General features: G+C 40.9%; 1 protein-coding gene across 6 annotated transcripts in view; it reads right to left on the reverse strand.

The window, feature by feature from the left end:
- Window positions 1-15942, reverse strand: part of ncor1 (nuclear receptor corepressor 1) — a 51479-nt gene that overhangs the window by 23055 nt on the left and 12482 nt on the right. For 5 of the 6 annotated variants that reach the window (XM_087177136.1, XM_087177135.1, XM_087177134.1 and 2 more), the window contains exons 9-16: window positions 15647-15713; window positions 13627-13799; window positions 12534-12624; window positions 12103-12281; window positions 11885-11939; window positions 11244-11345; window positions 2669-2799; window positions 1645-1934 (exon numbers count right to left, since the gene is read on the reverse strand). In XM_087177136.1, coding sequence (XP_087033262.1) covers window positions 1645-1934; window positions 2669-2799; window positions 11244-11345; window positions 11885-11939; window positions 12103-12281; window positions 12534-12624; window positions 13627-13799; window positions 15647-15713 — 1088 coding nt within the window. Of the gene's footprint in view, window positions 1-1644; window positions 1935-2668; window positions 2800-11243; window positions 11346-11884; window positions 11940-12102; window positions 12282-12533; window positions 12625-12772; window positions 12844-13626; window positions 13800-15646; window positions 15714-15942 lie in introns of those variants that run through there. The other variant, XM_087177137.1, reaches the window with a different exon arrangement.

The raw sequence follows: 15942 nt of genomic DNA on the forward strand, positions 1-15942 counted from the left end.
CGCCCACCCCCCCACCTCTAGGATGAGGAGATCAATTCTCACTGTTTAGACGGCTCCTACCAAAGGTCCCCCAGCCACACAGTCTGTTACACTTAGTTAAACAAATGTGTACTGGACTGGGCTTCCGTCTTCAGAGGCAAACCTCACATGTTCTCCCCGTGACGGGTTAGACCCCTCTAGGGTGGCCATTAATCACCACGATATGGAAACAGACTGGGTAACCGTCTATATTGTAGCATCTCACCTAATGACACACACACAAACACACCATCCCCCACTGCGTCAGGATCAAACCCCCACCCCCCACCTCCCACTGAATCAGCAGCTTCCTAAACTTGCTCGGCACCATTTCAACTGGACCAGACTGACAGATAGCTACCCTTTAGCACCTAGCACACTATTTTCTGAGAAGCGCCATAGCTGCAGGGGTTACAACAGGGCAAGCAAACAAACACACAATATCCTCCATGTAGTCACTAAGAGAGATTACAGTTGATACAGTCCTACGTAAACCGTGATATGCCCAGAACAGGGCCAGAAAGGTCAGCGGGTTGACATGATGGAAGAACACACAGTAGAAGGTTAATTAATCACATTACAGGGCAAACCTTGCATAACTGTTGAGCGAGGTAGAGCTCGACAGACAGCAGCGGGAGCAGGTGGCAGAGGAGCACGGCGCACTTACAAAACAGTGAATTAATGATTCAGATTAACGCCACAACGAGCTTAACACACGGGGACTTTGATACCTGAAAACCTGAGCTGCCACCGTCAGACAGACGGACTTCAAGGGTGGAAGAGAACAAGTGCGTGACTAAGTACCATGACAACAGCTCAACCAGGGCAGTGGATTGCCATGGTGATGGACGGACTACACAGAGCTTCCTGAGTGCAGGACAGAGTCTGTCTGAAATTGGCTTCGAGTGAATGTACTTACTGAACCAACTGTCCACTTTCATGCTTTAGCAGCTCATGTACCTACACGATTCTGACATGTGTCTAAACCTTGTTTAAGATGCATATTCGGCATGTGCTATTCCATTATTCCAGCTCTTAAAACAAGACGCTTACAGTCTGAACATTGGCTGTTACACCGGGCCAGTCAATGACGACACCTGATTATTCATGAGAGAGAAATTAAAATATCTTTTATCCTACCGTGACATTTACAAAGCTAGAAGGGAACGCTGAGCTCACTTGACAGTAACTGTTTTAGTTAATTGTGCAGGTTGCTGTGTGCTTTGTGGTGTGTTGTAATAACTTCAAAAGATGTAAGTGATAAAATCAAGAATGAGAGTCACTTAATAAAAAATAAAAAAAACACTGAATTTTTAATGTTTGTAATGTGAAATCTCTGCATGTGTAAAAGGAAAATAAACACATCTATATATAATAAGTCTAGACTGCGTAAGAGACTCCTGCTAATGCAGCTTGAATGGGCTCTGGATAATCTCATGCCATTGATTCATCAATCAGACGCTCTAGTACACATTTTTCTTTTCTTCACACATTTTGCGATGAAATATCGTACAATTTTATTTTTTGTGAACTCTCTTTGTGTCAATTCTCCGTCACCAACTTTGCTTGTGTGTTGCAGAAAAATATTTTCAACAATTTCCAGAGAGCATCCCCAAGGGGATTCACCTTTATTAGCATCCATGGAAGCCACTGGATTTTTCGCAGGCTCCTTCATGGACTTCTGTGCTGGATCAGGTTTAGGGAGCTGCGGAGGATCTGGCAAGACCGGCTCGGGGGCAGGGGGAGGTGCTTCCTCGGCCGCCACAGTTGCAGCCTCATTGGCCATGGAGCGTGTGGTGATCCTTCCCTTACGGCGGCCCTGGCTGTTGGCAGTCTTCCTGCCACGCGGCGTGTTTTGCTCCTTTCCGTCCTCGTCCTCCCCACCGTCACACTTGTCTTTGTCCTTGCCAATGTCCCTGTGGTTTTGGAGAGGGAGCGCGAAGCTTTAAGAGACGGTTGGTATAGCAAACATCTATTCCCTTTTGACTCAGCAATAACAGGCCCTTTTTGTAATCTGTTGTCTTCCTCCGTGATTGAACACACAATAAAAGCCTTTTAGAGTTTGTCCAAACTGAAGCTGGACAAGTTAGCAAGTTGGCTAGTTTATTAGCAAAGCACCAAAGCAGACACAGCTCTACCACCTGCAAGTCTTCTCTAGACCACGAACGTGCATCACTCCACTGAGAACCGGGGGATTCTGATGTTCATTCATTATTTGATGAGACAATATAAAACAACACAATCCTAAAAACAGGCTTGCTCTGTTTATCACAGGATTAACACATTAAGACTAACTGGATGTAACAGTGTGATAAAAGTCATTTGTGCAGGCAGCTTTATGAATTCTTTACTGCTGTGCTCAACAGGTTACATCCAGGGAGAATTGTTTATTCACAGCACAAGCTACAGTCATATCTCTTGTTTATAATTTGGAGGCGCATTGTTGATATATACAACTGTAACTGCACAGGGTCACTGGACTATGAAAAGGTGAACTGTTTACGATTTGGATTTTAAATACCAGCATTACTTTTAAATAAAGGCATTTAAAGAAATGGAGTTGCTTCTAATGACTGCTATAATTAACTGAAAGCACTGAAATTTAATGTGTGCGGAGTGACACCAGGACAAACAACTATTCATAACTCACCTAGAATCCTCCTTTTCATCTTTCTCTTCCTCGTCCTTCTTTTCCTCGTCCTCTTTTTTCTCTGATTTTTCAGATTTGTCCTCTTCGGTTTTTTCGTCTGACTTGTCTTCTTGTGAGGGACGTGTTATTTGCTGGAGACAAAACACAAAAGGAAAACATTTAGTTGTTTCTCCTTGAAACATGAAGAAAAGGTCAACGTGCAGATTAGTAAAAGTCATTCAAGATGCTAGGGTGATATCAGTGTTTTAATTCAGATGTAATGTATTTAAAAAAGGTCATTCAAACAACCACCACAAGTATTGTTAAAGGACACATCCTGATGTATCTTAGACCAGTCTGATACTTCTCAGCTATCATACGGAATATACCACACATACTGATGCCAAAGCTTTACACCTGCCACCCCCCCCCCCGACATTTACACACCTCCTGGTCCAGCTTTATTGCATGCTATCAAGCGACAGCCATCTTCTCATGCTATAGCAGAGCCTGCATTGGCCCTGTGAGCCCAGAGGACCATTTGAAATTGTACAACACAATATGGGCCTGAATGGGCTGCTGACATAGTCAAAGTCTTTGATTGCAGACAGACCAAGTTAGATGAATGGCAGAAATGTATGCTGCCATCTGGTTATTAGATTTCCCCACTTTCCAACTGCTTTTCAGGTTTCATCAAAAACCGAAGACACAACAAATATGATGACTAGATAGAAGATGAAAAGTGGAGTTGTACACCCTGTGCAGACAGTTTTAAGGCTGCGCCATATTTGATGATCTTCACATGGCCCAGTATCTGCAGAAACATGTGAAACACAAACGAATCACATTGCAGAACCAGATCTGAAATGATGAATTTTGGAGTGCGGCCAGTTCTTATGCCTTATTTGTCTCAGTAAATCAATGAAAGAGAGTAGAGAACTTGACCATAATGCTCATTATGAATTTTACACCACACTGCAACAGATAAAAAGGCAGCAAGTCTTAAACCGAAGAGAAGACGATGTTAGTATTTTAAAATAAAATTTAAAAAAGGCTGGAGGTTGAGTTCAGATCGATATCACTGCCTACACAAGCAGAGTGAAAACATCATTCAAAACCGAATTTTAAAAAACAGGACCGACAGAGTGATTGAGGGCAGAGCAACATTCTTTATCATCACTGCTGGCGCGGTACACCACAGAATGCTTCCTCCTGCCTGTTCCATGAAAGCGCTGTGCTGGAACAAGTCTGGCTATGCCAAGCCAAACATCCCATGCTGGTACCAGATGGGGCCAAGGAATGTGCTGCACTCAATGGTAAAGGCAAAAGATATGGACTGAGGCAAAGAGAAGGAAGACAGGGCTACAACATGAAAAAAAAAAAAAAAAAAAAAAAAGCTGGGATTTGGCAGTCTTTCTATTTTACAACAACATGGCTCTGCACATGAGGAGTCCGGCTGCCATATAAAAAAATGAAGCCTAATACTGAAAAGCTTGACAACTCTCTAGAAACAGACAGCGAGCAACTGCCCCAGTAGTTTATTGGAGTCAGCCTTAGTTGCTCGGATCGTAGCTGTTTTCATGTCTCTGTCTCCTGACTTGCAGAATTAGCATCTGCTGTGGCCAGCTCTAACCAGAGACGACCAATAATCGGAGGATTTTGCCTTCTAGGAGTGAAGTGACTCACCAAATCAAATCTACAATATTCAAAAGAAAACTGCATGTGATGCTATATTAAGTTTACCCCATATACTTCATATTAGGCTGCTCAGTTCACAGCCTCCCCTTCATACCCCTTAAATCAAATGTAGACAAAACTGGAAGATTTGATTTGTAGTTGATGTCATCGCTGTTAACTACAAGCTCCTTTTGCGTTTACTCTCTGATGCAGACGAGGGGTCTCGCCAGAATAGATACGATGGTGAGATCCATTTCAAAAGTGTTAATCCATATTTAGTATATTACATGCTGAAATGGCTTGAGAATACTCATGTAACTATATTTTGGTAATGGTATGATGGCGTGATGCACTGTTCAATTCCTTAAGGAAACCCCTGCAGAGTCAGAGCTCATATTGTAGGTTGATGTATACAGACAAGCCCACGTCAAACTTGGATTGAGAATTAAATTCCTGACTCGTTTCCTGCCTGCAGCAGTCTGCAAGGAATGTTTTTGGCACTCAACAATTCAGAGACCTTTTTTGCAGAGGAGACCAGTCTGAGTTATTCTCCCCCTACATGTCCTTCACTGAGATGCTGTTCTGGTTGGGTCTGGGAGCGCTCGTGTTTGCTTTGGAGGTGGTCAGAGAGCCGTGGCATTCCTGCCTCTTCTCCCACACTGCGTAAAGAGCCTCTACACAGATGTTCTCCAAAAGTCAATGAGGCCCTGTGGTTCTGTGGTTCTTCAGTGTTTTTAAATGAAGCTCTTTCCTGACCTGGCTTGAATATTTTGAGAGTTTTAATTTCTCCCCTCTTTTGCTGATTCACAAGTCCTGTTTGATTTAGGAAATGACAGAGCCACAAGTCAATCTTCCCTTTCCTACCACAGAACTTCGGCCACCAGAGGAATATCTCACTCTTGCTTCAAGCAGCTCCACCGAAGGAGGAGGAAATGAAAAAATAACGTATTATTACACTAATTATTACTATGCGTCACTTCAATCCTTACAACTAATTACAGTAATTAGCATCATCCAAAGACACAATTAACATTAGCAGAAACAATTAGCAGAAACATTCAAGAAATCCTTGAAATGAGGAAAAGGGAAAAGAAGGGAAAAAGTTTAAAACATTATATTTAACAGCAACATTTTAATCCATGTGTATATCTTGTTATCCAGCTGACGGCGACATTAATTCCTAAGTGTTCATAGTGGAAAAATTTTCTGTCAAAAATAAGGTAAAAAAAATGAGCCACAGTTACCGTGGTTACTAGGAGCTCAGCAGGGAAAGAATAGCTCATCATTGGTGCTACAAAGCAATGAAATCTACTTCACTGCTTGATCAACTTTACTGCCAGGCAATTAAGAGAGAGGCTCTCAAGAATCATTTTGCCTTTATGCATCCCCATAACAAAGAACAGACATGAGCAAAGAGTTATACATATTTGCTCACCCTGTAGATCTATATACACTGATCACATTTACCAACATAAAAACCTTTAGGATACGTGTAATAATAATTATTATCTATAATTATTGGCTTCACAGGCTGGTTAAAACACATCATTGTGACTCACTAACAATACATACAGTAATAAAATTAGCTCAATATGCACAGTACAAACAACCACACCGGACATGATTCCAGTGTGAATGATGAGTTCAACAAAGTTATTGCATTTAGTATAAAAGGACTTTCTGTAAATGTCCTTGGTTGCTGTTCTACAGCATCTTCCTGAGGGCAGTTTAGTTCATTCTTGATGCTGATGATTTGTCGAGCTTTCTGTTTCACCTGTAGTCTGTATATACACTGCAGCTGTTTCTGCTTGCTTATATCATATGAGTGCAATTTCCTGATTGGATACAAGCGCAGCATTGCTTTTTTAAAAATGTATTCCATGTTGGCTGTAAAACTTAAAGTGCTATCAAAAGAAGGTTCCTAATTATCAGAACTCCTCGACCACTTCGACAGGCTGATCAATAAACTGAACAGGTGTGGTGTCTCCCAGTAACCAGCTCCTTAGTCTTCTTTTCATTAATAACCAAGCAAGAAATTAAAGAAAAGATGACAGCCAGGAGGTGGCTACATCATTTCAACAAGAGAAGAAGACTTTTTTGTAACAGGTGTACGTTCCAGTAGGGTGCTCAACCTCAAAAGTCAAATCAGTTCGGTGGAAAAAGGTGGCTCGAAAAAAAAAAAAAAAAGCCTGTAGAACATAATTTTTTAGTGCAATATCACAGCTGATGCTTTTCAGCTATAGGCTTTCATCAGCATGAAAAGGGGCATAAACATATATACACGTTTAAGATAATAAAGACAAAAGACAATAAAGGGGTGCAGGAGGCCAGTCCTCGCACTTTATGGCTACATGACAACGAGAACGTACACCCCCCCTAACTTAAGCTTTATGTCATAGTGTTCATCTTTTAACGTGTAAAAAGTTGCGCTGACAACCACAAGCTACTCACATTTTTCTCTGTAATGGCGAATATTACGTTTGTATTCCATTCTGGCATTTTACCATAACACATGCTCTGGATGTTTGTCAGTGTTCTGCTCCTCTGACAAATGTGTTGTGTTAGCAAAAACATGGCCTGTAGCGTAGGTGTGTTAGTACATCAGATGAGATCAAGCTTAAAAGATGGCTGTGGTAGAACTGGATTTTTGCAGGATTGCAATACGAGTCGTCATATCTGCCCTGTTCTCCTCTCACGATACACAGTATTTGTTTCATGTTTGTCTTTAGTTCTCAAAACAATGGCTGATGAACAGATAAGCAGATTCTTTTTTTTTTTTTTTTTTTTTTAATTTCAGCGACAACAACACTGTTTCCAGGATCCATAAAAATACGTCAGAGATGTGACAACAATAGGCTCGTATTGGTCTGGATGTGTGATGTCTGTTTTAGAGAGAATTTGTCAAAGGAAGAAATCTAATTGAAAATATTGACAATTCTGAAAACTGATAACAACCACATATCTAAAACATGATTAACTTTATGCTGTGTGAACAACTGCCCAACAAAGCCAAAATAAACTAATTTCAAACTGCAATAAGCAAATACTGCCACAGCCCCCCCAGTAGTGGAGGCCTAGAAGGTCACTAAATTAAATGTGAAAGTTACAGCATCAATATAAAACACAATCAGTGAGGGACCGCCTCTCCCTCGGCTATAATGTAGATAAATATTACACAGGGACACTCATTATCAAGACCATAAAAGAGAAGATCATAAAAGGCCACACTGTATTGCAGCTGGTCCGAATTGTCGTGCAAACATTCCCAAAGCTGCAAAAAAAATGACTAATAAGTTGAAAATGTTCCTTTGCTGAAAAAAAAAAAAAAAAAAAGTCTAATGAGACTTTTGTTTTAAGGGTGGAGCTTAAAACAAAGATGTAGAGATGCTGTGTTCCTGTCAGAACAGACCTGCATGAGCAAGAACACGAGGAGGAAGTTCTTACTATGAAATGGTTGCAGTCACAGTGGGGGATGTAGCCTATGAAGGCTTCCACATGAGTGTGTATTGTGAGTACTGAACTGATGTTTACTGGTGGTGTTATTTTTTTGTGTGCGTCTGTGTGTGTGTCTGTGTGTGTGTGTGTGTGTGTGTGTGTGTGTGTGTGTGTGTTCACAAACTTAGTCAGAATATTCATTAGATCAGTAAAAGAGGTTCAGCTGACATGGGGGACATATTTATACAATAGTTACTTGAAGCACATTAACTCAAGAAATATTATATATAAGCCAGTGTATCTAATGCCTCAAACTCTGCACTATAAAACCTGAAATTTAAAAATGTATTCCTATATTTTCTCATCTCAGAAGTTCATACACAATAGCAGAGATACATATGTACATGCGTGACCACACAGCCCTGGCTTGACTCTTAAACTAAAAACCATGTCTGCACATGTCCTAGAAAAACTGCCCTAAAATAGCCGAGTGCGACTGCCTACAACGCTCAAGTAAATATGTAGGCTAAGAAACGAAAGGCCCGAGCAGAAGGGCAACAGAAAATATGACACAAACAAAAAAAAAAAAGAGAAGAAACAAGACAACGGAAATAAACTGACAGAGTGTGGTATCAAGTAGAGAAAAAAAGATCCGTGGTTTCAAAGCTATTGACATACCTGCAAGCTCATTTGCTGGTCACAAAAACCCCTTGCTCTGCTGTGAGCCACAGCTTACTGGTGTTGCAAATGTGAGTTTACCCTCCGGTAGTTCCATAGCGGTGGTAACGATAGCAGTAGAGGGGCAGGACAGCACCATAGCAGAGCTCCTTAGAAGGGCTGCCGGGCCACAGCACGGCCGCACATATTCCAGGAAAGCGTGTCATCAGGCCGCTTAAGCCGCCCAAAGAATTGTCCATCTCACATGCACGCACTAATCTATGCAGGGTCACTCAAGGTAATCCCTGCCGTGCACTCCTCTTTGATTGGCACTCACAGCAGCACAGTGAGTTTTTTGGGCCTGTCAGATGGCTGGGCTGTACCAATTCAGCTGTTTCAGAGAGGGGTGGCGCGCTCTCTCCCTCTCCCTCTCTCTCTCTCTCGCTCTCTCAGAGGAACAGAAGAAAGAGGAAATGGAAAATGAAAAAAACTGCACACACTCCACCAGATAAGCTGCAAGCGCTGACTCTGTCTCGCTCAGGGTTTTTTCACTCAGTTTTACTCACTCACCCTACATTCCTTTGCTCTTGCTATTGCTAACTCTGTCCTCCTCCTTCCCTCACTAATGACTCACTCTACTCGCTCAAACAGCAGTTGTTAAGTCACACCAGCGGCTTGGAAATCCACAACATCTTGATGTGCATTAGTCAAAATGGCAAAGAAGAAAAAACAGTATTTACATCCACAACAACGTCATTCAAACAACTCACCTAAATCTCAAGATGATCTCACACCCACTTTTACATTAAAGTGCCTACCCACTGAAAACCTTTGTTTTTATGTTTGTATGTGCTCCGATCCCTCAAAATGTATGTTAGTTTAAAAGGAAGCAGCTTCAGCAGTTATGACACATGACATCTTAAGCACAGGCACAACAGCTGCTGAACAGGATCTTGCATAATCACAGACAACCTGTTCCAGTTTAGGTGTCCCCCATCTCTCATACAAAACCCACATAAAGCAACCTGCCACCGATCCGCCATATCAAATGACCAAGAAGTCCAAAAACACACAGAGATAGTCTTCAGTAAGCTACAGAATCATTAGCTCACAAGCTACACACAGAAAGACAACGCTTCCACACTGCGGAGATCAGTCGTCCATGAAGAAATTGTACCTGTCACTTAGTAAAAGAAGAAGAACTGTCTTTGAGTTTAGGATGTAATCATGAATTATTGTGCTCTCCACCTCCTCCTATGTCAAGAAACAGTCTACAACCAACCCATTGGGTTACACAGCATATGTACTGTACTAGGACTGTGGCACCAGTGAAGTAAGAAGAAAACATCCACCAGGATGAGTAAAAATAATGTAATATCCCTCAACACAGGCTTGGGAGATGGTGTTTCTTTTTGTACTGGATTTGGGGGAAAGACAATAATTACGTAACACCCTGAAGAGCACAACAACATATCTTCATAGCTGTCACTTTGTAATTTTCACTTTTGGCACACAGAGGTTTTAAAGGGAGAGGCGAATCCAGTTCGTCTCTGTGCTTGATACCGTGACAAACACATCTGTGTAGAGACCCAGACCGTCATATCATCTCCTACATTTGTCAATAAATATGGAATTATTTAATTTCCTTCGCATTAGTTGTTACTGATTTTTGTGAAACTGTTCAGTTCAGTGAGACTGCTGCAGCTTTAGTTTGTGCTTCTTTTGCCATTATCTTTGTTGTATTATTACATCATTAATAAATGTATGTTTTTATTTACACATTCATTTTTCTAACTGTGTGTCCCAAGTTTATATATTCTGAATGTCACCTTTGCCCCAGCCTTTTGTCTCCACTGTGTTTGTTCTGCTGAATCTGTTCACAGGAGCAGAACGTGGTACATCATAATTGTTTTATTGGGTTTGAAAAAAACAGCTGCGACTAACAATTATTTTCATTATTGATTCATTTGTTGGTTGATTAATCAAGTATTTGTTTTATATATAAAAGAAATCGGTCAGTCCCAATTTCCTAAAGCTCAACGTGATGTTTTCCAATATTTGTCTGCTTTTTTTTGTCGGTCTCACGGTCTAAAAATATTCAGTTTAACATCACATAAAACAAGGTAAAGCAGCTGATCCCCTTGATTGACAAGTTGGAAAGAATGAGTGTTTAAAATCTTAAACAATGAATCCAATTTCAAAACACTGAATTTTCTGTGTATGAACTAATTAATCAATTAAGTGTTATCATAAAGTTCAACACTTCAACAAATGATAATTTACTAGGAGCAACAGCGTCACTTTTTCTAATCCTGAACTTTTTCTCAAATGTGCAAACGCTTGTTTTCATACAATAAAAGCTCCATCTGATCTATTTGACTGTCTTTAGGGGAACTGACTCTCAAGCAAGTCATACTGTAGCATTGTGTCACAATAATCCAAAAATTTCTTAATAATCCTAATAATTCAAGAAAAGTTGAGGGGTACCCACTCTGCTTCCTGTTTCGCTCACTCCACGCCATGAATAGTGCCAGCGATGTGGATGCCAAATTCTTACCACTTAACACTATAGATAGGTGTGGCATGTGAGTCTGAAATGTGGCAGACACGCAGAATATCCGTCACAAACAAAATGTGAGCAAACATGAAACAGGTGTGGCAAACGAGCCAGACAAACCCAACGCTGCAAACAGAAATTTCAAATAGAACTGGACTTACTACTTCGTCATCTTTTATACTTTAATGTCATTTTATCCATCAGGAGAACCGGTTTTCCAATCATTTAAAAGAGCTTTCATGTTTACATTTCATAAAGTCTGAGGCTTACCTGGTTCCTTCCTCTCCGGCGTCCATAATTCCGTCTCACCAACGTCTTGTAGTTGTGGTTCTTCTTGGTTAAGTAATAATACAGGACACAGTCAGCAACACACTGAAACAAGAAATTGCAACCTATTCAAGCATTTGTTTATTTCCTTTCATTTGTGCTCATATGAAAACTTCATATGTATTACTCCTGTGCAGTATCATAGTCAACATATTGATAATAACCATCTTCCAGAGGCAGAAACCACACACCTAACAGGTTTATTATCATCCAGATGGACATTTAGAGCTGATATGGCTAATACTAATGAGCAATGGGGAGCCAGAGAGAGCAGATCTTAATATTTCTGTTCATTATGAAAAAATACCTTGTACATAATAAATCAAAATAAACTGGTCTAAAGGGGTTTTATGAAAAATGCTTAAATAATTAAAGCTAAATACTTAATTACATCAAAACTTTTAAGTTTATATTTTACCATGAAAAAGTGACCATAGAGCTTTAAGGTCCTGAATCCAGAAGAGTCGTGTGTTTCTGACTTTGGGAGAGAGTGTATTTAATGTACCACCCAAGAGATCAATAACATTAAATCCTGCTATATATTCTAAAAACTGGCACATGTGAAAATACAAGAAGCAGTTTACCTTTCTCTCCAGATACGAGGCAATCAGGCCAAAGTTCTTAGGGTGTTGGACAAACCTGCAAAGAGACGTCAGCTGTTAATCACGTGCCACAGCCAAAAATACATCAGTGCAAGTGCAAGCTCACATTTAGGTCCATAAACCATCTCTGCACTTCAGATTTACGGGGACGAGCTGCAACTCAGGCATGTCCTGACAGACACAAAACAAAAACAACTTACTTCTCCTTAAAGATCTCCTTCTCATGTTCGGTCCAAACATTCATGAACTGCCGGGCTTTGTACACCTTCATCGGGTCGTCCATCAGGCCGTTCATGTTGATGAACTTCACTCGCCTCTGCTCGGAGTCGTACATCATGGGAGGGATGACGGACAGCTGTCTCATCTGTTTCTCATTGTTCTGTGGAACATGGACAGGGAAAGTGGCTGTAGTTACTGCGACAGAGAACCCTCTCCCTTGTTCCCTTGTTCTTGTTTTTACTTGAGAGATTTATGCAGATTATATATACACTCATGATGATGAAATAAGAGAAATTCTACAGAGACCCCCCACCTCTTCAAAAACACAAACTGTATGGACTGTTCTCCTCTAGGTAAGGCATATCATATCTACACGGCAGCATATTTCAAAGGCTCTATAGTTAGTACCCACCTCCTGCTCAGAAAGGCCATCTATGATTTCAGAAATCTCATGCTCGCTTCTGGCAATTGTTGCAGAAAGACCTGTTCCTCTTTGTCCAACTCTGTTGAAAACGGGGTTACAAATGTTAAAACACATTTAAATAAATGTCTATGCTGCACAAATATTTCCAAGTTTTCAATTACTTATTCACAGTCGTTTCCTTTCCAGTCAAAACCAAGTCAGATTGTTAACAAGCAGAATCACTGTACCCATTATTAATGAATGAAAGTCTCTCTGGCCAGTTATTACTTGCTTCCTCCTTCATGGTCTGGCAGTCTGCATAAACAGTGCTGACATGCAAACTCTTACTTGGAGATTTCAATGAAAGCACAAAGCATCAGCTTCAGCAACAACCAGACGCTGGACCCTGACCCCGTCTCCCACCCTCTCCAGAGCCACCCAGACAGCCAGTGTTTCTGCCCAAAGTACGCCGCCACCACACACACCTAGTGCCCTCCATTTAGGTGATAGCTGAACAGATATCCTAATGTCTGGGTGGCTGCAGTTACTGTCAATTATTAAACCATCAATAGATTGCCAGAATACGATTTCACTCTAGTCCCTCCATCTTTGACCACCTTCACATAACAGTGGCTCCTGCCCTGTGCTGTGATGGCTTAATGTACTGCTAGCTGAATATTCCACTCCATCATAAAATCTGAAGTAGTACTGGGCTATAAAACTATGATGATAGAGAAAATAAATATAAACATATAATTTCTCAGAGAGATACAGACTGAGAAACTGCTTTCTTCAAGTACAAGTCATCCAGTATCCCATAAAGTAAATCAAATGGAGTACAGTAAATCTCCTTCCACCAGCCAATTATGCGTCTGTATTAGAAATGCAACAATTAATCAATCAACAGAAAATTTGTCAGCAACAACTCTGTTCATTGATCAAATGTTGAAGTAATATACTGTACAAAAATTCCAGAGAAGTCACTGATTCCAATGCGAATATTTGACGTTTTTAGGAACTATATCAGTGTGCTTCTGAACAAAGAACCAATCACAGCCAACCGTATGTTGTGCCCCAGTATGTGACAGGTAAATGCTGTTACCTCTGGAAGCGCTCCTGCTGCTCTCTCTGCTTGCGGATCTCAGGGAATTGCCTCTCATAGTACTCCCGTGTTCTGCTCTCCTTGGCTTTGCGTCTGGGGTTGTTCTCCATTCGCTCCACCTTCTTCTCCCACGCTTCCATCAGCTGGTCATAGCGCTGGCAGATCTTCTGTTCCTGCGCACACAGCATGAAAAATGCTGGTCTGTGATACAGACTAAAAGGGCGTCTTCAGATGCTTAATGTTACCCCAGTGTACATTACTTAAAATAAGGGCTATCTTGAGTTTTTGAACCCAAAGGAGCACTGTTTATATACAACTTTTTTAAAGGTTATGAAGTTCTGGAGGTGAGAAACTCATGTGTCTGATTGAGCACAGGATGGAGCTCAGTATGCTGGAGGTACAGTTGGTGTAATATGTTGCTAGCACACTGTAGAGAAGAGGCAAAATAGATGCAAATAATGGAAACACAGGTATTACAACCAAACCATCAGGTTAAATATCAACAATGACCGTGACATGTCTCTTTTCTAAAGGCAGTGTAGGCGAACATGAATTTTATTTTTTACAGACATTGGTGAAATCAGTGTTACAGTTTATCTTTGAAAGCGAACATGAGAACTAAAGTAAACAACTACAGACAGGCGGCAGAAAGTTGAGGTGAGAGCTGCAGAGTTGAGGGAGAACATGCTGCTCAGGAGCTGGCTGTGTTTGTTGTGGGTTTGTGTTTGTCTTTCGAATTGCCTAAGGCAGTGCCCTGACCCTGACAAAATTTGTTCTGATGCAACTATTCTGTTTACAAATAGCTTTCATAAGATCATTGCCATTTTGTTACAGATTAATTTTTAATCACATACACATGTAAAAAAAAAAAGAAACTACAATCAAACTCATTTCCAGAGGCACAAGAGTTAAAATGTTTAGTGAAAATATGGAAAGACTCCTGCATTGGGAGGACAATACACCCTCGTTTCCACTCTGTGCAGCAAGGGACAAACAATTCACCTTCCTCTTGGCATGAAGCCATGTGCACTCTGCCATTGTTCAGAGTCCAAAAGGTCTGTCTGACCCTGACAGGGAACAGCCAGACAAAGGTGGGCCCCACTGAGCCATTGCAATACAAAAAGGGATCCAAATTTTTCAACGTGGGGTGATTCAGAAGCATTTAGATCACCGGTTACAGATCAGAGAGACAGAAAGACAGATGTTTGACCAATGTATTGCTCAAATCTGCTCTTTGATGTGACGGTATTTGTTATTCTGTTCTATGTAAAAGCAGTAATTGGTTCACACAATATTTTTCAACAAACAGGGGAAACCTAGGCGTTTCCCATTTGGTCGTACAGTCACCGTAAGGAATGCATCACAGTGTTGGTCAGTCGGTCCACTAGTTTAGTTGAGACTGAAATACCACAGCAACTATTGGATGCATTTCCATGTAATGTTGTAGACATTCACGGTTCCCAGCCTACTGACTTTGGAGGTCGACTCTAGCACCATGAGACGTTTGAGGTTTTCAGTGAAACGTCTCAACAACTTAACTTTCATCATCAGGCCTGAATTTTAATTGGATCAATTCCTGGGTTTATCATCACATATCAATAAGACGAATGACCTATACCTATTGAATCAGCATGCTGATGTTAGCATTTAGCACATAGCAACAGCTTTGCCTAAGTGCAGCCTCACAGAGCTGTTAGCATGACTCCTGATCGGGTCTTTGAGTCAGATGAAGCTACACTCTGTCTGCCTTCTGAATTTAATTATATAAAAAATACAAATGTTAAAACCAGAAAACCTGTGGTTTGTTGAATTTGTAGCCAGCATTCTGTAGCTTCAGGTAAATAAGGAAGATACAAAAGATATAACTGTCCCCTGTTCAGCTGAAGTCATCTGAGTGCAGACAGTAAGGTATGATATGACTGTTTCAGTGGCCGTGGGAACGGATGGCGCCGCTAATGTTGTGTCCAGAGCACAAACAGAAATACCTGGAACTTGGTTTCTTAACAGCAGGGACACTTACCCTTTGTTTGCGAGCATGATTCCTCCTCTTAAAGAACAAAATCAGCTTCTTCCTCATGACTTGGTTGCTGAAATACAACAACACATATTATTGTGGTGTTTACAAGAAATCAAGCAAAACTGCACAACACATAAAAAAGTAATGCCCTTGTAGAAACCTCTAATTTCATCAGAGAAGATCAATGAGTGCAAAACTAGTACAAAAGTGCCTTTGTAAATTTGAAAATTCTTCCAGGGATAGAGCTTGATTTGTTTTCCAAAACCCCCGCCAAAAAATATCTTGAACGTATCACTGTT

The sequence above is a fragment of the Seriola lalandi genome, unplaced genomic scaffold, assembly GCF_002814215.2.
Source record: "Seriola lalandi dorsalis isolate HSWRI2012SDOR001 ecotype SW California unplaced genomic scaffold, Sedor1 jcf7180002054581, whole genome shotgun sequence".
In the NCBI taxonomy this organism is placed as follows: Eukaryota; Metazoa; Chordata; class Actinopteri; order Carangiformes; family Carangidae; genus Seriola; species Seriola lalandi.